General features: G+C 40.0%; 1 protein-coding gene across 3 annotated transcripts in view; it reads left to right on the top strand.

Moving 5' to 3' along the window:
• The first annotated feature begins 926 nt into the window (after window positions 1-926).
• Window positions 927-20501, top strand: part of LOC109635662 (replication protein A 70 kDa DNA-binding subunit-like) — a 30724-nt gene continuing 11149 nt past the window's right edge. For 2 of the 3 annotated variants that reach the window (XM_020096995.2, XM_069539921.1), the window contains exons 1-13: window positions 928-1080; window positions 1368-1415; window positions 1978-2056; window positions 2240-2348; window positions 2433-2524; window positions 2614-2706; window positions 7912-8290; window positions 10106-10208; window positions 10328-10396; window positions 12167-12359; window positions 16331-16467; window positions 17038-17186; window positions 18860-18989. In XM_020096995.2, the coding sequence (XP_019952554.2) occupies window positions 1048-1080; window positions 1368-1415; window positions 1978-2056; window positions 2240-2348; window positions 2433-2524; window positions 2614-2706; window positions 7912-8290; window positions 10106-10208; window positions 10328-10396; window positions 12167-12359; window positions 16331-16467; window positions 17038-17186; window positions 18860-18989 (1614 nt within the window). In that variant the 5' untranslated portion in view covers window positions 928-1047. Of the gene's footprint in view, window positions 1081-1367; window positions 1416-1977; window positions 2057-2239; window positions 2349-2432; window positions 2525-2613; window positions 2707-7911; window positions 8291-10105; window positions 10209-10327; window positions 10397-12166; window positions 12360-16330; window positions 16468-17037; window positions 17187-18859; window positions 18990-20501 lie in introns of all 3 variants that reach the window. The other variant, XM_020096996.2, reaches the window with a different exon arrangement.

Here is a 20501-nt window from a genome sequence, read left to right as displayed (position 1 = left end):
AATGTAACCTGCAGAACAGGGTGTCATCCGAGTGTCCAGGCTTTATGGTGCCTTTTTAAGTTGGGGCTTCGGTCTCATCTGGCTCCCTGTGTGGTGGATCACATTAAGCTTTAGCAGAGAAAAAACTTGGATGAGAAATCTTGTTCTCATTTCCTCCTCTTCAAAGCTCCAACACCAACATGGGGCTTGAAACTAAACTTCTTTGACCACATGCTCTGACATGCTAGCCGTACTATGTCATATATCCCTTTTTCTTCATGATCAAGTACACTCCTACCATGCTTTGGAAAGCTTGAGCTTTTCTCTTGGCTTAGCTGAAGGCCCCAAAGAAAATTGCTGGACTCAGGAGAGAACTGATCAGCTATAGATGCGTGATTCGTGTGTATGAAACCAGGGGAAATAGATCCTCTGTTAATCATGTTAAGCTGTAGCATTATTACTTTGTTCCAAAACACGTTGTCACATGTTTTTGGAATATGTCCAATCTCTTACAGTTTTTGTTCTTGGCTTAGCCACAACTACAAGACACATTTCGTGCTCAATTTCTCCCCTTAAAAGCTCTAAGTGGGGCTTGAACCCACGACCCCCAAAATACACAGTCTCCTGATTATACATAATATAGATAACACACTTTAATTAAGAGACAACCTCTGTCTGAGGAGATCAGAATGAGAATCTGGTTTAATTACCAAGCAGGTTTACACATACAAGGAATTTACTGTGGCGTATATATGTGCAAATATACATATAACGAATATAAAAGTAGGAAGTCCATTATTTGCCACGGGAAGTTAAAGTGTAATGATCAGATCTCAGACACAGTTTCTCTCTCTCGCGCGCGCAAACGAGCCCTTTTACTCTTTTATTTTGAAGGTAACAAGGAGCCTTTTCCGGGGCAGGTCTCTTCTTCGTCACGTTTCTCTCTGTTGACATTTCGAAAGTATCGTTTGCGTCGCTAGTCTCGCGATAACGCCCACATGTTTACTATTGCTCCGCCTGAGGAAAGCTAAAGTCTGTTAGCTCTGAGCGCAGCTTCATCCTGGAGACATGAGTGTGGAGCTAACACAGGGGGCCATCAACGTAAGTGTGAACATTAATACAACTCAGTGAATCTTTTAACTCTTAACTCGGTGTCGCCAGGCTTGTATTTAGTTAGCTCCAATAGCAGACGCATGCTAGCACTGTTAGCTAACGGGATTTGAAGTGACAGCTGATTCAGCTGTTGTTTAAACTTTTGTGGTGAATAACTTTTTTGATTTAAATGATGAGAACTGAGAGACACCGTGAGCTTCTCTTCACGTGAGGTCATTAGGTTAACACGGGGTTTTACTTTATTCATTCGAATGTTAAACTGGTTTGTGTTGTAGGCCCTGTTGGGTGGCTCACAGGTGAACAACCCTGTTCTGCAGCTGCTGGTGAGTGCATTACTGCATTTTAAATCATTTATCTGCCAATCCACCCATATTTTATCTCAAACGCCACCTCAGAAGGGATCATGGATAAAATCTCCCATCACGTCACGTCTAACTTCCTCATTATAATGGAATAGGGTGAAGTTAAATAGTTTGACAGGTCATGGATTACTTGAAGTAGATTGGAGTTTCTGCTTATCCAGTGACATACATACTCACAATGATAAAATTGAATAGAAACATGTAAAAGTCTGATGTTACAGTAAGGAAATCTGACTCATTTATTTCACTTATTGCACCTTTATATATCCTAAGGGAAATTTAGGATGGAACATTACCTTTGCTGTCACACTATCAAACTAGAATGGCACTCATACCGTTCTTGCCGATAATCATTTGTGGATGACAAAAAAAGATAGCATTTAGATAAGTGTATCGCGTCACTGTGTACACAGGTCAGTTGATAAGTCATCATGAACTGTTCATTATCTAGCAAAAGTATCCAGAGATTTTAAAATGTTGTTGTGTTGTGTATAACTTCCTTTGCTTCCTCTGTGTTTGTCAGAACATGCGTAAGATCAGCAGTCCCACTGGACCAAACAGGTTCCGGCTTATGATGAGTGACGGTCAACACTCATCAACCTGTGAGTATCTCGCTGTATGTAATGACAAGTCTCTGGGGTGTTGGCAGCAGACTAACAGATGAACCTGAAGTCCAATAAGAGTAAAATCCTTAATTATATTTTAGAGGACAACAAAGATGATGGAGTATTTTAGTTTTGAATTGTATATGAATGTGTTTGGTTTTGATGTGTTTGTGTACGTAGCCTTCCTGCTGGTCACTCAGTTAAACAATCTGGCTGAAGAGAACCTCCTGGAACCAAACTGTGTGTGTATGCTGAAGAAGACCATCACCAACACTCTGGCAGATGGCAGGTATGTGTTCCCTGTTACTTTCTTACTCTCCTTTCCTTTTGCTGCTTGAAATCAGCTTTGTCTTTATTGCTTCTTGTGTTCCAGGCGTGTCGTGGTTGTGATGGCTATAGAGATCTTGCAGTCGGCTGAGGAAACTCAAGGAAGGATTGGAAGTCCCACTGCATATGGCACAGATGGTTTGTTTCTTTAAAAATGTACATGCATGAAGTAAGAAACATTAATAATAAGCTTCTCCAGGTCATTATGCTCTTTATTCAAATTGCAGATACGATGCCATCCCTAGGGAATTTGGGCTCAAGAACTTCTGTGTCATCTTCATCAGCCGCAGTACCGGGACCCTCCAACGAGAGCAGCAGCAGTGAGTGTGTCTTGTTTAACATTTTCTATATGCTTCTATAAACATGATTCTTTGGTCTTTTCAGTCATTACACATACTTGAAGTGCTGGACTGTGATAAATCCTCTTTATTAGACTTCAAGGATTATCATTTAACACCAGTGATTTTCTTGCCTTGGCAAAGTCGCTTCTCATTCACAGCAGCAGTTATTAAAGTGAAATCTGATTGCTTTAGCAGAATCATGTTGTATCATTAATAGGCATCATCTGCAAGACTCCACTTCGAAAATCTTTTACAGCTAACAAATTGGATGAATGTCTCACATATTTGTCAAGCACACTTATTGATTGCTAGACTTACATTCTACATATACAAAGAATATACACAGCAGAGCGGCATGAGGTTCATGCCAAATTAAAATCAATGCAGACATTCTTAGAGTGATTTAGTTTTTAATAGATCTGTTTTTTAAAGCAGCAGCACCCATGGAGAATTGACAGTAGTACACAAACTACTTAAATCATTTTAAGCTTTATGTTTGTGTGTATTACATTATATAGATTAATACTTATTTCCTCTAATGATTAAACACTTCACTAACATAAACCTGTTCTTATTTCTTTATTTAGTAGTTATATGCACTGATCATTAAGAATAATGCAACCTGAATAGTTCTGTTGGCTTTATTCTGCAGTCATGCAGAAGTAGCTCTTGAAAAGTTGTGCTTACATACATACAGTAATAATATGAAGCCAGGGAAGAAAGTAGAGATTATTTTCAAGTTAAGAACTAAGCGATCCTTCCAAAATAACAGGAAACTTGAGCAGATGGTTGGATGAGTTTTGCCCCAGTTATTAAAAACGTATCTCACCACCAGAGGGAGCCATGTACCCTTAGAAGGAGGACTGCTGATAAATGATGTTCTCTCCTCTCACTGGTTCTTCTCAGTATTGTTGTTCTGCAGACATAGTATTGCTCCCACAGATTCCTTGTTGTTCATTTTTCAGACACTTCAATGTGTCAGATAAAAAAAAGTTGTTTTCTATCCTCTAATATTCATTGGACTTGTGTTCACAGGCTGTAGTCTATGTGTGGGCTAAGAGCAAAATGAAACAGAATCATAATGTTGAAGGTGCCCAGCCACAGGTAATGCTACGTTGATTGAAAATCTCAATTCCTTCTGATCAAGTGACTATTTTTCAGATTAAATTTTTTTCATAAGTACTTCTCAGCTATCTGAGAAGAAAACTATCTTGTTGCCGAATAGCCACCGTGGCTGGTAGAGTGAATAAGTCACTGTTTCACTATTTTACAACCAAACAGATTTTTATAACAGAGTAGGAACCCCCCCCAAATAACGTTTGGTTTCCTGCCAGAGCGACTGGTGCCGTGTATCATGCCTAAAGTAGCCTGTGTTTTATCGCAGCTTCTTTTTTTAGCTTAGCCTTTGTTTCACTCAGTTGGTTTATACCAGTGACTGCTCATAGCATCAACATTGATTTTGTTGTGTGGCAGAAATGTACCCAATAGTCCTCCTCCATGGAGGATGTAGGCATGTGGGTGGATAATGAGCACTTGGTATATATTGTGTGTTTGTGCATGCGTAGGTGTGTGTCCGTATGTGTGTGTTGTGACTGGGGGAGCTTGTGTGGGCTGGTGGCTCCTCGAGTTCATGGTTTCATGAATATTGTGTTGTGGACCGAATCCCCATGTAGCTAAGCACAGACGGTGGGAGAGGGAAAAGAGTCGACTAATTTGACTCGGCAAAGATGAGGCTCTGCATTAAGTTGTTCATCAGACTCTATCCTTATTATATCCTCTGATCCTTGTTACCTCAGAGATCCCGCCAAATACAGGAGACCTGCTGCTCTGTCTAATTGTTCTGTTGATGAAATGGTCCTGCATGCTGCTGTAGAGCCAAAACTAAACCTTATGCATAACATTTCTCAGTGTTTTCTCTTGTGCAATTCAGCTAAGTGTCTAATTACTTTCCAATATTTTTGTAAATTGCATTTTCAGGAAGAAGTTACAATTGTGTGCATTCACAGAATTGCTTAATACTACACATTTCCAATGAGCTTTGGGTGAAGCAGTGATTAGAAATTGCTGTTTTATTGGAGGATCTGGGCTCGAGCCTCCTTTACTCATGTCTCATCCTCGTGTCTCAGCTCCTGTCAGTAGGTTTCTCGAGAGCTCAAATGTGAGAGGATACAGTAGGTCTGCATTTATATTGCACTTTTCTCAACTCAGAGCTTTTCAAACTGCAAATCTTATTCACATACACATTCATTACAACCTCATCATTTAGAGATGACACAGTCAAAAATCTTATTTTGGTGTCTTGCCCAAGGACACTTAAACATGCAGGGATCGAACCCCCAACCTTGTGGTTAGTGGACGCCCTCCTAAGCCTCAGCCGTCCGGTGCATACGATTCAGGCTCAAGCTTGATTTTATAGGACTAATAATAACTTCCTGATCAGCTGGACAAGCATTTTCTCTGAATTAGTTAAGAGCCACGTGAAGCAGAAAAAAGTAGAAGAAGAACAAAACAAGAAGAAAGAAGAAAACATCAGTCAAAGACTTCAGATTAAACATTTCATAATTTGTATTCTCTCTAAAGACATGAAACACAGTAGAGCCGTCCCCGGTGCTGTTTTATTTCAATAAAAACTTTCACTTGCACTTTCTCTTCGGATCGACAAACCAATCACTGAACTGACGGACGGACTTGTGATTCCTTCCTCCTAGCTTCCTTTCTCCTATATGTACATCAGGACTGGAACGACGGACCTTGATCATTTTCCCGGTCAAGGGCTGCAGGACGGTAGGAGGCATAGTTAGAACAAAAAGCACCTTATAGCGGTCTTATAGCGACCTCTGACATTGTCTGAGTGGGAGGACGTGATCAGAGAACCTTTATCTTTAGGTGTTAGCATTTGATAGTTTTTGTGCTTGTCAGCCACAAGTGACATTTAACTCCCACCATCTAAAAAAACATCAATATTCAAGTCACAATATCAATATTCTGAAATCACAGACAAAAAAACAGTCTTTAAGCAGTAGGTGTCGAGTCAGAGGTCATGACATCATGCCAGCGATGGTTCTGTTACCATTTAAATATTCATCAGGAGCCATCACTTAAAATAGACTACCGTCAAACTGCTTCGCAGATGATATTTAAATTCCAAAGAGATCTGCACTCGCTGAAGTGCGGTTAAAAAAATATTCATTATTCATCAGTAACCATTCTCTGCAGGTTTCCTTTGTATTCACAACTCTTTCTCTTCTCCTCTGTCTCTCCAGAACACACAAACACTCACACGCTGTGTCTTATTCACTTTCTCTATTCATTGCTTTATTCTCTGTATATTTTCTTTGTGTCTCTTCCTACAGTGTCCTCACCACCGAGCAGACTTTACAAACAGGGACTGTTGAATACGTTATTGGCGTACACACAAAGAGCCTGTTCTGATCTTAATCTCAAAAAATGAAGATCCTTGATAAAGCTCTGTGCCCCTCACTTTGCTCTGTTCCCCCTCCATCTATCCCCGCCACCTATTATCTCTCCTCTTCTTTCGCGACCAGCTCCTTCCTTCTTACTCTCCATCCTGAAAGCGTGTGCATGAATATTGATGTTAATTACCCCGCGCCTGGAAATAGCTGTTCAACCTGTGATTTTCCCCAAGGAATTTGTGCAACACACACATACAGAAGAACACACCCACAAAGGAGGATATCATAGAGGTGAATTTCCTGTTCACCAGCATATGAGCTTAAATCAGGGGAGGGTCTCTGTGGAATTACATCTTTTATCGCAAAGAGCAAAAGTTTTCCCCAAACGCTGTAGTTCAGTGTGGCGGGTATTAGGCCTTACATAAAAATATTCTGGTAACAGCTAACTGTCTCGTCTGAACCACTACTGATGAGGCTGATGCTACTTCATTGTGGGAGGTGAGATAAAACCTAGGGATTCTGTGGGCTGGACAAACTGTTCAAGTTTTCCAGCATTGCCATTTGTAAAAAGAAGAAAAAAAAAAACAGAGTTGTTCTTTTAGAAACAAATGGACGTTATTCTAAACTTTTAAAGGTTTTGTTGATTTGTTTGTACATGAGTTTTGTTTTAGGTATTAGTGGAGTTAGTGCAAACCCAACCATGACAGAAATCAAATCAAAATATAATTCAGCAAGGGACACAGTGTCTGAAGGGCGGTACTTGAAAGTAGAGTGACAGAAAGAGACCTGAGCTAATTTTCAAACACTCATAGTGTTGCATTTAGTTTTTCAAACAGAAACTGCCAGGAAACTTGTGTTGCAAATGAAGAAACAAAGTGGTTGAGAGGGGAGCTATTTATTGCTCCTATATATTGTACTGCCTGTTTTAAAAAGAAAATAATCATGTTTCTTTTTAAAACAATTGCAACACACCACAAACTTTTTCTTCTCGGACTCAAACTAAATACCAAACGGTCATGGAGGATGATTGTGGTGAAGACTGTACCTGGTGTGTTATTGGCCACAAGACTGATACTCTGACAACTAATCCCTAAAATGTTATTTATAAGTACAGCTATTATGAATTTAAAGTCTTACACGAGAGGAAAAACACATTTAAATATGTTTATGTTAACAGGTTGACAGAGAGTTGAGTCACTCTGCAGAGAGGTCTGTAGGGGGAGTTTTACTTTCTCAGGTATTTTATGATTTTGGCAGCAGCTCACACGATCAGATAACAGAACGACCAGTTATATTTCAGAACTGATGAAATATGTTCATCAGGGGGTTTAATTAAGTTTGTGCTGCCTCACGGCAAACGGGTTGATGCTCGGCCAGTTACATATCAGTTACAGCCAGTACATTTGTCAATGTCAGATATAGTTTTTCTTCACTTTGACATGTGCTCTGAGGTACTATCTCACAATAGGACTAATATATATCTCATGAAGACACAAATGTTCTCTCCTTCACAATATCCATAAGCCCACAGTGTGTGTTTTACTTGATCACACAAAAACTTAAACAAATACTCCAAAACCCAAAGATATTCACAAAAAAAGATTTAAAACTAAAATTAGAAACTTCTCACTTTGGAGAATATTATTTTGTATTTTTGCTTGACAAAATAAAGATCTCTGTCAACTAATACATGTATTTACTAATCTTTAGGCACAATTAAATTGTCATCTTTGGAATTCACCTGTAAGTATTTAACTTTGTTTCCAAACAGCGTATTCTCCTCCCAGAGGCGATGGAAGAGGTTTTGTGGGGACGTCACCCATGAAGGCATCACCCATGAAGGCCTCACCCATGATGATGTCACCCATGAAGGCTTCACCCATGATGATGTCACCCATGAAGGCTTCACCCATGAAGGCCTCACCCATGAAGTCTTCACCCATGATGATGTCACCCATGAAGGCTTCACCCATGAAGGCCTCACCCATGATGTCACCCATGAAGGCTTCACCCATGATGATGTCACCCATGAAGTTTTCGCCCATGAAGACGTCACCCATGAAGTTTTCGCCCATGAAGGCTACCGACTCTTCTCCAGGTTCTTCAACAAAAGTTATGCCTATTGAAACCCTCCACCCCTACCTAAGCAGGTAAGTGTGTATGTGTGTGTGTGTGTTTTTGTTTTTGTGACTTCTTTCACATCTGTGGTATTTCTAAGATAATTCAAACACAACAAATTTATTTCTGCAGTGGATAGTTATAAAGTCCATTTCCTCTCTAACTCCAAACAAACTCTTTTGTGTACACGTTATTCATGATATTTCACTTTGCTTGCGTTTCCCCTTGTGCTCATTCATTAACCTGACTATTTACTATCATGCTGGGCTTTCACATCTGTTTGCGGCCATTTCTTAGTGCCACTTTGGGGCATGTGTGTATATGCGTATGTGCGAGCATTCATTTTTTTAATACATATCGTGCGCGCTGATTATTCCATTTGCATAGAAATGAAATGGAATGACCGATCTTGCCTCAGAAACTGACACCTAAATGGCAGGTACCGCTGGGTCTTTCTGATTTGCTGCTGAGCTTTTCTGTTATTTGATCCAGTGGGGGTTTGACCAACCTCTTGTTTTTTTTACCCACATCTTTCCCTCTCACAATTTCCTCACCTCCTCCAGGGTTAAATGTTACTGCAGTCTTGCTTCTTATCATTTCATTAGGCTTATGTCTCTTCCTCTGACCTTAAAGTTGGACCACAAAAAGACAAAAGCACAGAAATGGCAAAATGTAGTTTTCCAGATTGGAGTAAAGTTACCCTGTCAACTCTCCGTCTATGTTTGGGCTCTGATAACGTGGCTTTGTTTGAAATTGCACGCTGTAAAGATAACTGCGCCTGCAGGTGTTGTAATAAACTGATGACTGCTCTAACTTTGATGTTGGGGAGTACCTACGGTGAGTTAAAATGGATGACTTCAGCAGCGATGGTTCTTCTGTGTGCGGTTGTGTTAAATGAAAAGAGCTGGTGTGTGTTTGTGTGTCACAAGTGCTACATACATACAGTAGATTATATGGTGATGATTTGTATGTGCACGTGGTCCTTTATGGCCATTTGCATGGCTTTCTCATTCCTTTTTGCTGGTATTAAGTAACAGCATCTAGAGAAGACTATAATTGGCTTTTGGCTGCCATAAACCTTGTTGGAGCAGTCTTATCCATACTGAGCAGGGAATGGGGTTCACTCTGGGCCAGCAGCTGCTCTCATGATAGGGGATTTAATTGCAGGCAAAGTTATGGTATGAATATCCTCCACTGCACAATTATCAACGCAGTCAAAAAGCTCACTGCTGCATAAACTGCAGAGCTTGGCTGGCTGTTGTTAAAAACGGAAGGAGAGGCACATTTTAAATGCATCCTAGAGTTGGAAGATGTACAACACCTAGTTCACTCTTTGAAAAGAAAGTTGCTGGATGGTTTCCTTTTTTTTTTTTTCTTTCAAGGAACTTTAAAAAGACTCTCGTCCAATTTCCTCGGGAATTGTTCTCTTGCGTTGTTGTGTTACACATTGGTGACTGATGTCAGCAGAGTTGGGATGCTCATTAACAAAAAAAGATTTTCAAAGTGTCTCTGCAGCAGTCTTCTCTGTTTGTGCTGACCTTTAGACCACATCCTCTAGTTAACTTGCACATAACTGTGTTGGTCAAAGAGAACCTTTAAAATGTATTTATTAACAAGTACATGCTGTATATTTATTGGTCTTTACACAACAGAAAACTGTGGATGAAAATAGAAGATTCAACTTTTTCAAATAGCACATAGCTGTAAAGCTGATAGAGAAGTTTTCTCTATCAGCAAATTAATTCATATCAAGGTAAATTTTTTTATTTTAAAATGATTGAGAAAATGATTTATCAACTGTTAAGTTCTGATTTAGTATTACTGATGTCTACCCTGTGTATTCCTAGATGGACTATCAGAGCCCGAGTTACCAACAAGTCCAATATCCGCACCTGGAGTAACTCTAAAGGAGAGGGCCAGCTCTTCACCTTTGAAATAGTGGATGAGAGTGTGAGTAGAGTAGTGAGGCCTAAATATCTCTTTATTGCATGTCAATGTACATCACAAATGGCTGTTTTTCTTTTTATTCATCCCACAAAATGTCTTTATGGAAATGTGCTGGTCGACAGGGAGAAATCAGGGTCACAGCATTCAACAAGGAAGTGGACAAGTTTTTCTCTTTAGTGGAGCAAGGCAAGGTGAGCATGTTCCACTCCCACATATCCATCCACACATTAGGCAATAAGAGTCTCTTGGAAACCTAAAAAAAAACATAATGTTTGCATGTAGAACTTTACCCACGATGGGTGGAAGCTGCAAGTCTACTAGCATTATTTCAAAAGGAACTCATGAACAAAGCTGCCTTAGTCATTTACTCGAGACTCATTTAGACAAAACCAAGACAATATCTTTAGGTTACAATAAATTCACAGAACACTTGCAGACTATGCCTCAGTCACAGGCATCTATTTTGTATCCACATAGTGCTGCAAACAAGTGTATCATTTGTAAAGTAGTGTCTAATAAACCGCTTCTACAAAATCCCCCATGCCTGCTGGACTTCTGTCCAATCACTGTGCTATAGGCAAGTAGAAGAGGATTTTATGGAAGGGATTTATTAAGTCATATTTTACTGAAATATATGTGTTTGAGACATATTGAGCAGTTGGGTGGATAATATTTTATTGTTTGGGTGTTGTTAAAACATCTGGTTATCTTGTGGCGGCCAGTCTGGCAGGCTGAGCTCTCTGTGGAGTATGTATATAAAGTTTGTCTCTCAATGCACTGGACTCTGCATCTGTATTTTCTCTGGAGGATGTGCATGTGTGAACCTCTTTATATGGAGAGATTATATCTTTTAAATAAACATATCCTCTAAGATATGAAAGGATAAGTTTAGGTTGTTATCTCTCTTTACACAATACTCACATTTCCTGTCCAATGGAAAACAACTTGGACTTCCAGAGGCTTCTTTGTGTTGGTTACAGTTTGGGTATCATCACACCACAAGGGGAATGATCAATATCTCTCACAACATGTAGATATTGTATCTATCTTAGATTAGAAAACGGCTTATAAGAGTTAATAGGTATGAACTTGAACTTGTAGCCAAAGCACTTGGTGGAAGAACAACATTGACTGACAAAAGATAAAGTTGAATGTAAGATGAGGTGTTTAGATACATAATGCCACAGTGAGAGAGCAGATTACAGTTGTCAGTTGTCACCAGTTTCAGTGACATGCCCTCAGAACATGCCCTTTGCATGTTCCCCTATATCTGTGCAATTGCAGCCAGGTAGGACACATGCTAAAGCCCATGCTCAATTCAGTCTGTCCCACAGAGCTTAATGACTCAATTAACCCCGGCCATCATTTTGTTAGTCGCACTGATTCAGGTATCAGCAACTGGCTGTGACTCCCAACACAGCCCCAGATCCAATTTGTGCCCCCTGCCCCTCAAAGATAAATAAAGGGATGAATCAGTCTTCCCTTCGTGGTCTGACTATTGACGGAATAGCAAGTTGGTGTGACTGGCTCTGACTGGGCTGAATGCTTATCACATTAGTTTCATGCTCCTATCTTTGTGTGTGGTAAATCAGAAAGAAGTGAAGGAGAGAGAAACAAATTCAGAGGCAGAGAGAGAGAGAGAATGATAATGGACGGTGATCTGGAAGAGTAAATGAAGAAGTGAGCCCTGCCGATCGAGTTTAAATTGTTCTGTTTAGCACACTTACTCACAGTTTCTGGTGAATTAGAGAAGTGATGGGGCTGATACGACACCACATCTTAAATGGACTTGAAGGTTTTTTCATTCTTATTAAGAGGTTCTGGTGGAACAGAAGTTTTATTGTTATAACCATTTCCTTGGCAGGATCAATAAAGTGGTCGCCCAATTGGATCAGTCATAGTTGCTCCGGACTTACGGGAATAACCATTTTGATGGCACCTCATTCATCTGTTCCCTACAGGTATACTACATCTCCAAGGCTACACTGAAGGTGGCCAACAAGCAGTACACCAAAGTGAAGAATCAGTATGAAATAACACTTCATGCCCAATCGTCCATTGTGTTGTGCGATGACAGCCAGGGAGTCCCCACACTGCACTGTGACTTTGTGCCCATTGCAGAGCTGGAAAACAGAGACAAAGACGCCATCATTGGTAAGACAAGTTCATATCTGTGAGACCTAATTTCTACATTTCATACACCAATAAAAGAGAAACTAAACAGTGAGTGAGTAGGTGCAGTCTAAAGTCATTCGGGACTCAATCTGAGGAGCTAAATATTCGATCACAAATCACAATCAAATCTCAAAAAACATTTTCAACCATCTGATTGAGAGGTGTGTCAAGCCAATCAGCACTCTGTGCAAATGTTATATGAGTCTCTGCATCTCCAAACCTTGTGATTAAGGACTGAAACAGAGTGTTGATGAGAGATTCAGTAATTGTAAAACCTAGTGTGGCACATTAGAACTGTCAGGTTAAGATGATGAGGACCGTCAATCTTTTGCAGCTCAATTTACTTGGACGGATGTCAATGTAAAGAAAGATCTTTCCATAACACATAAGTCCTCTTAAGTGAGGATGTTTGTCCATGAAATGTGTTCAGTCACATATAAATGCCCCTAAAATTGCAATAAACTCAAGAGCAACCTGCTGTGCTCTGTGTGGGAAGCTTTAATTCACAAAAATGTTTCCCTTGTGCCATAGAGCTTGAGGTCCTGCTGTCAGAGACAAAAAACAAGTTCTGCCGTGTTGGTTTAGAGGAAGGGGACGTGAAACAATAAGGAAAGTCATTGACGTCATTGAGCAGCACAACAATGGCACAAAAATATGAGTGACTGTTCTGACATGACATAGCTGCTCAAAGATGTCTTTCTTCTGCAAAGTGGTCCATGACTAATGTGAGAGGCAATCAAGGAGATGTGACAATCATGTAGCTGTTAGATGAGACAGCCTAAAGTCTAATATAGAGATCTTACATTGTCAGGTGCAGCTGAAGACTTTTCTTGACAGCTACCTGCACAAAGACCCTCAGGCAAATGTTGGGTTGATACAATTTTCCAACAACCTGCTGAACTGTATATGTTTGTTTAATTTTAGATGCCAATAAAATCAGCATATGGAAATCTTCTCAAACCATGATGATGATAATAATGTGATCATCCTGAGGATTTTGCAATAATTTAGTTTGAATTGATTTACAGGCATTAGGCATTATAACTTAATTTTGTTTGTTCTCATAACAAAAACTAGTGAATGCCACAGATTCTTTTAAATCACTGGTATGTGCCGCTTCAGAATGAATCACTCTGAGTAACCAAAAATTGGGCTGCTATTGTCATGCAAGTTGTTGCCAGTATTTTAATCATAGACTGTAAATAAAGATGGATGCTACGTTTCCACTTCCTCACAACATCCAGACATAAATTTGTGTATGACATTTGACCTTGTTTTGTTCTATTATATCAAAATACTAATTAAAAGCATCAATAAGAACTACCTAAAATGACAGAAACCAAATTTGATGAATACTTATTTGACGTGTACTATTTTTAGTTTTGCCCATTACCTATACCGCAGCCGGCCACCAGGTGGTGATCGAGACTTTTTGGCGTCATCCATCTTTATAAACAGATTTGAACATGTGGGTTATCAGCTGAACCATCTCTCCGTTCAGTCGAATGAAGTTAATAGACAGACTCACATCTGTCAGTTGTGAACCAGATTTCATGGAAGAATACATTATGACTGGGTCATCAGAAGGTTAATTCAGGCAGACAGTAAGGGGGAGAGATAAAGAGAGGATGATGCTCATTCCACTGTTTTAGTTGGGGTGTCTGCCCTCTGTGCCTGACAGGTAAGTGTTATCTCTGCGACAGGTAAATTGGGATGGTCCATGTGTAGATTGGGGTTGAACGTGGTGATTCAACAATGTGCTCAACGTCATAAATGCTATGATGCACATGTAGGATAGTGGTGTCTCTGTAGCTGTGGCAATTAGGATGTTAATTTCTTTTATTTTGGAATCGTTAGTATTTTTAGAAACTGCTCTTGGTCTTAGAAAATGGTCTGTGTAGGAGATTTTTGTCACAGCGCCAGTAGTGTGAACTTTTTCGACTCGCTTTAATCAGTTTTGTCTTTGTTTTACTTATGAATAGGGATGAGTATAATTTAATAGTTTTCTTTACTAGTGACGTTTTGATACAGAGTTTAGATAATTTACTTCTGAGAAATGCAAACATGCTATTTCTACAAAAGCCCCTGGTTCTTCAACAACACAATTATAACTGTAAGATTTAGTTCAAATCAGTGGACCCGTTCTTTTTAATTTAAACTGAGAACTATGTGAATAAACATAATTGGAACTTGAAAGTTTCTGATACTTGGTATTCAAACTAATTTCAGTCTGTACCCAACAGATAACAGGTTTTCAAAGCAAGATGAACATGTGCTAAAGTAGAGTGAAAGCGGAGCACGAAGCTCGGCTTAAAAGGGACGTTTCCAACCAAATCTTGTTTGGGTTCAAATTATTGCTCTACTGATTTTACATGGGTTTGAAGTTGCCTTTCTCACTAGACCTATCAGCACAGGTCCATGTGGTCTCTTGTACCTGTGATCACACATCCAGATGGGATTGGTGTATTGCATAGTTGAATAGTTTTTTTTACTTCACTGCATACGGTCATGAAAAACATGCAGCAACTGCTGGGTAGCACCATATGGAGGGCTATTGATTCCTTTAAGTGCTGGACATAGAGAACTCAATGGTGGAATCTACTGAGGTTTGAGCATTGTGGGTTAATATTTGAGCAGTAATATTATATGATTACATTAGCTTAGAGAAATACAGGGCAGCACAGCAGAGCATTACACAGTTAAGGGATGCACTGAGCGGTTTACCTGGAGGAGTGTGTTTCTGTTGGTCGCAGAGGGGCAGCATTACATGTCCCGGGCATCATCTGTTGTCTCTCTGTTCACACTCTCTCCACTCACTTCCTTTCTGCTCCTTTGTTAAATAGGGGATTATAACATGGTAATGAGAACTGTCAGCCTGTTCCTGTGGTGATAATAGAGTTCAGAGGTGGGTGACATCGTTTCAATCATAATGGAATTAAGGAGAGCCGGGAGAGTGTAGACAGAGAGCAAGGGAGGACTAGAGTGAGCAAGTTTAAAAAAAGGTTAGCAGACGGGAGGATGGAGTTCACAGCATGACTGGTTTCAAAAGTCTATATTATAATTCTGTCCCGTCATCTTATCCAATGCATGGGCACTAGTCCTGATGGCATGAGAGGATGGACAGAAAATTAATCACACAATTGTCTTCATTGTTAAGCCATTTGAAAGCCTGTGGAGTTTCTGAAGCTAGGATGAAGACTGAAACCTTCATAGTTTTCATGTGAACTATGAAAAAATCATGTTTGTACTCAACAAATTTTTTGTGTGGATCGGGACGAATTTGCGGATCTGAAAATATATTTCTTGAAATTTTTCACAGACTTCCCAGCAAATTATTTATGGATCTTCAGGGGGGGAAATCAGGCATTCTTAAGGGACTGATATTTATGAGTGCAGGCAGTGTGGTGCGACATGATTGAATTTAAGGAGAGCGTCTGGCCTTGGCGGAGGTATGGGCTCTACTTAGTGCCATTCTATTTATACAAAAATGTGCTTTAGAAATTGAATTTCCTCGTTCTGATTATTAGTCATGGTGGTCCACCTTAGCAGTGACTGCTCCTCAGTGCAGTAATCCTGAATGAAGTGTTTAGGCCTTGAGCCTGACAGGAAACATGAATGAGGAATGAGTTTGTTTGTTGTGATCTGGAATATGGGCCTGGGTGTTAGCCAGCCTGCTATGACATTTATGTCAGTCTGCAGTAACTTGGCAATATCAAAGGGGTGTCAATTCTCTGTCGGGTTAGATCTTTACTCCTCACGTTGGGATAATAATTCACATCGAAAATATCAAAGAGGCGTTTTTACTCTTGATACTATATATAGCCTCTGTTCACACAACACACTGTTTTCTAATTTTTTATCTGAAATCATATTTTAATCATATGTGTAAGGGATTTCTATAGATGGAGCGTTATGGACAAATACCTCCTAATATTTGTCTCTGTCTTCAGATGTTATCGGTGTCTGTAAGAGTGTGGAAGATGTATCCCGGATCACCACGAAAACCAGCAGAGAAGTCTCCAAGAGGGCCCTCAGCCTAATAGACGCAACAGGCACAGTGGTGACAGTCACACTGTGGGGAGAGGAGGTAACGACTATAATCCTTCTATCTGTCTCCCTGCTCTCCCTCTGCATCCAGGGATGGATTTTTAATGTAAAAACATGTTGAGCAGACTGTAATTAATCGTGTGTTTATAAAGGTGTCCATGCGTGTATGTATCCGTGTCAGTGCACATAGCACAACAGTGTGTGTGCTCTTGCATGCAGAGCAGTTTGATTGCGTTTCCTGGGCCGGAAAATTTGAATTGGTCAAATCATTCCTTTGACCTTCAGGAGTGTTTTGGACCGTAGTCCCTGATTTGAGACGAAGGGCTAAATAACTCTCGAATGTGCATGAAATGGTGCTATTCTTCTCTAAGCTCATTCAATCTGCAAGAGCTAATCCCTCCTCTTTGCTAAAATCCAAAAATGACTTTCAAATTAACTTGTAGATTGTGCAATTATCAAAGCAAACTACACTGCATATTGCTTTCCAAGCCGTAGACATAGACTCAACATACAAGAAACAAGAACACAACTGCTTTTGCTGTCTGTTGTGTTCAGACTGTCTCTCCTCAATTACCTTCATTGATGCAGTTTTTTTTCTTTCTTTCTCCAGGCAGAGAAGTTTGACGGCAGAGAGCAGCCTGTGGTCGCTATCAAAGGGGCTCGCTTGTCTGATTTTGGAGGCATATCTCTCTCCGCTTTGTTCAGCTCAACTGTCATGGTCAACCCAGACATACCAGAGGCTTTTAGACTGAGGGCCTGGTGAGTCAGTGGTGTGCAGTGCTCACACACAAACACGCACACATTCAAAACACATATAGAAAGGTCTATACAGTGTTGTCATGCTGGCATGTACAGAGTCCATGGACACTCATCACAAGACATGTGTGTAAACATTAAGATATCACTCTAATAATAAACACTAAACACACACACACACACTCACAAGCCCAGATGATCACGTGTCAAGAACCTGGTGGCGTGTGCCTCATCAGTCCCAGTGGGACTCTAGACAGGAAATAGAAAGGATTGGAGGTTGGGAATAAAAGAAAAGCAGAACGCGGATATTTCTGGATTCTAGCTCTGAACTGGTTCAGTATGTGCGCAGAGAGACGGTGCACACAACGAGCCACATCAAACTGGATTCCAGTTCCTGTGGAGGGTTTTGAATTATGACTCATACGCTCATTAGGGCTGTTCCCAAGTCTGGCCACTGCTGAAAAGAATGGGCCTTTTTTCTTTTTATTACCTGTGTGTATGTATTAGGCTTCAGTGTGCATGTGATTACCTTAGAGTTACACGGAAATCTATTCTTGTAGAATTCAATCAAAAAACATCCTCACAGCTTCAGTGTGTTACAGTAAATAAAGGAGCGTGCATCATGGTACCTGAGGGCATTGTTGTGTTCAATCTTTCACTCGTTAATGTCTGCTTCATAAATTTAGCTAATTGGTCCTTTTACAACATTGTCTGACATTTTTTGCTTGTCTCTTGATGCCTTTCCTTGTGCCATAATCTACCTTTGAGGAAAAGCAGTTAATGAATGACAATGACTGTTTTTCATGGGGAAACTCCTTTTAACAGTGAGATCTTCACGAGGAGTGTCTGTCTGACTCGAGTTCCTGTAGCAATGTGGTGCGTTGTGGGATTGTTTTGACCGGGCTCGCTGTTAATTGAAAGAAAGGGATGAATTTGGATGATGCCTTGGTTAGATTGTTCTGCTCATCTAAAATAAAGAGCAGGAGTCACTCCGATGCATTAAGATTTTAAAGGGCATGTTTAAAAAGGTAGATAAATGAATAGATGAAGTGGGTAGACAAGAGCACAGATGAGTTTTGTTCCTCTCTTCTTTCCCCCAGTGTATATGGCCTGAAATATATTTAAAGATTAAAGGCTGATTGATGTATGAATGCATTTCGACAGCAGTCAGTATGTCAGATAAAAGAGATGGCAGAGTACAGATGCAGTGGCTGTGAATCAGTTCAGTCAGAGATTAAGGGGGAAATTCAGTCATGGCTGAAGATGGTTTCTTTAGATAGCAATAGACAAATACAGTGTCATGTGTAATACAACTCAGTTTCTCCTTCAGAGGACAAATCAAAGTGTGGTAATACAACATGTTCATATAAACAAACATACTTACAACGCCATTTTCAAAATAAAGATGGAATATATATGACTAATATAAAGAGTGCACCCTCTGTAATATAATAACCTCAGTATTAAGGGATCATTATATCTGCTAGGTATGCTCTGTTTGTGGTTTTCTTTATGATTATCAACCACTTTTAGTTGCTTCTTTCGCTCTGTCTCCCTACACCTGACATAATGTATGTCATATTTCACATGTATGAGTCTGTAAGTGTGTTTTGATGCTCAGGCGTGTTTGCGCATAACTTTATTTGAATGTTTGCTGTGTGTGTTTTCATGTGCAGGTACGACCAGGGGGGCTTCGCTCTCAAAAGCCAATCCCTGACCAACACAAGGTCAGCGAGTAGCGGAACAAAGATAAACTGGAAAACACTGAGTGATGTGAAGAACGAAAACATGGGACATGGAGAGAAGGTACAGTGCACAAAGGCCGACATACAAACTGCACACGCAGCAGGGAATTCATCTAAAATGCAAAAATCTTGAAATCAGGGCAGACAGAAACATAATTACTGTCACGGCTGGACACAATTAGTTATTAAAATTAAAGGTCAGAGAGAGAATCTGAGTGATTGTTTTCCCAGGTGGTAGAACGAGCATCCACTCTTATGTCACTCAGTAGTTTGCTTCCCAACTCCTCTAGTCCTTAGATGCTGAAGCCCAAATTGCCCCTTAAGTACCATTGTTGAATGAATATGACGGTATTTTAAAGCGTGTTGAGTGGTCCATTAGACTAAAAACGATATATAAAGCAGCTCATTTATCATTTACCAATTGAAGATCAAGTAAGTGGTGGAAATAGCAAGCGGTGAATACATAATGTAAGTTTGTATGTCTTCATTTCACAGAATTTATTACATATATGTTTAGTGTTTCAGTTTCATTGGCTCTTTTATTGCTCCATGTAACTCAGGGTTTGATGTTTGAGTTTTACATTGACTCAGTCTTTCGTATTTGAGTCACAGAGAAGTGAGATCTACAGTAGATCAATAAAACCACAAGGTGTGTAAGAACAAAAAAGAAACCTTTTTTATTTCTGTTGCAGTTTTAGTTGGATCATTGAGGCGACTCTACAAAAAATTTGGCTGGAAACAGATTTAGGTGTGAGTCAGTAAATCCCTCTGTCACTCAGGCAGCTGGCTGCTGTTTAAAGAGGAAGGAGAGAAACCCCACACAGATGACATAATATCAGCATAGCCACAGTAATCAGACAGAAAATCTTCCTGTGATGTTGGTGAACACTGGGTTTTGGTGTCAGTCCCTCACAATCAAACGTTTAGCTTCACTGGTTCGAAGCAACATTTCACAGTCGCACCACATCAGCTTCTTCACGTTGATGGTCTTTGACTTTAAGAGTAAATCATCTTGACCTCTTTCACTTACTTACTTACTTAATCTAATGATGAATACCATAAATCTAGAAATCTCAAATCAAACCAAACTCAACACTGCCCTTCCTTCAGCTCTTAACAATACACACGCCAGGTTTGATGCCGATAAGATAAGTGCTTCTGGTGATATGCCTTCCACACACAAGCAGACATACAGTATATTTGGAATAGTTGGTTTGACCACAAAGTAGAAAACTGACATCAGGTGTGCTTAAAACTCCTGCTGCTGAACATCAGTAAACATAAATGTTAATTTGCGTTTGGGGGCTTTTTAGTTGGTTTGTTTTTTCAGCCATACAGAGATCATCCTGAAAGCCTCTTATTCAAACTATCACAGATAATATTCTGTGAACAGACACGGGTTTAGTGATTTATAAGACTGACTGCTTCCTCGTCTCATTTCAATGTAAGCATTTAGACAAACACAAACCCACAGTCAGTCTTCCATTCATGGTAAACACAGCAGCTCTCGGTTTTACTTTGCTATGACGTCGTGGATTAGTATCATGAATCTCTTGCTGCAGCCTTTGGAAGG

This window comes from Paralichthys olivaceus, chromosome 15 (assembly GCF_024713975.1).
Source record: "Paralichthys olivaceus isolate ysfri-2021 chromosome 15, ASM2471397v2, whole genome shotgun sequence".
In the NCBI taxonomy this organism is placed as follows: domain Eukaryota; kingdom Metazoa; phylum Chordata; class Actinopteri; order Pleuronectiformes; family Paralichthyidae; genus Paralichthys; species Paralichthys olivaceus.
The sequence above is the reverse complement of the archived record's forward strand: the minus strand, read 5'-3'. Positions and strand labels throughout refer to the sequence as shown.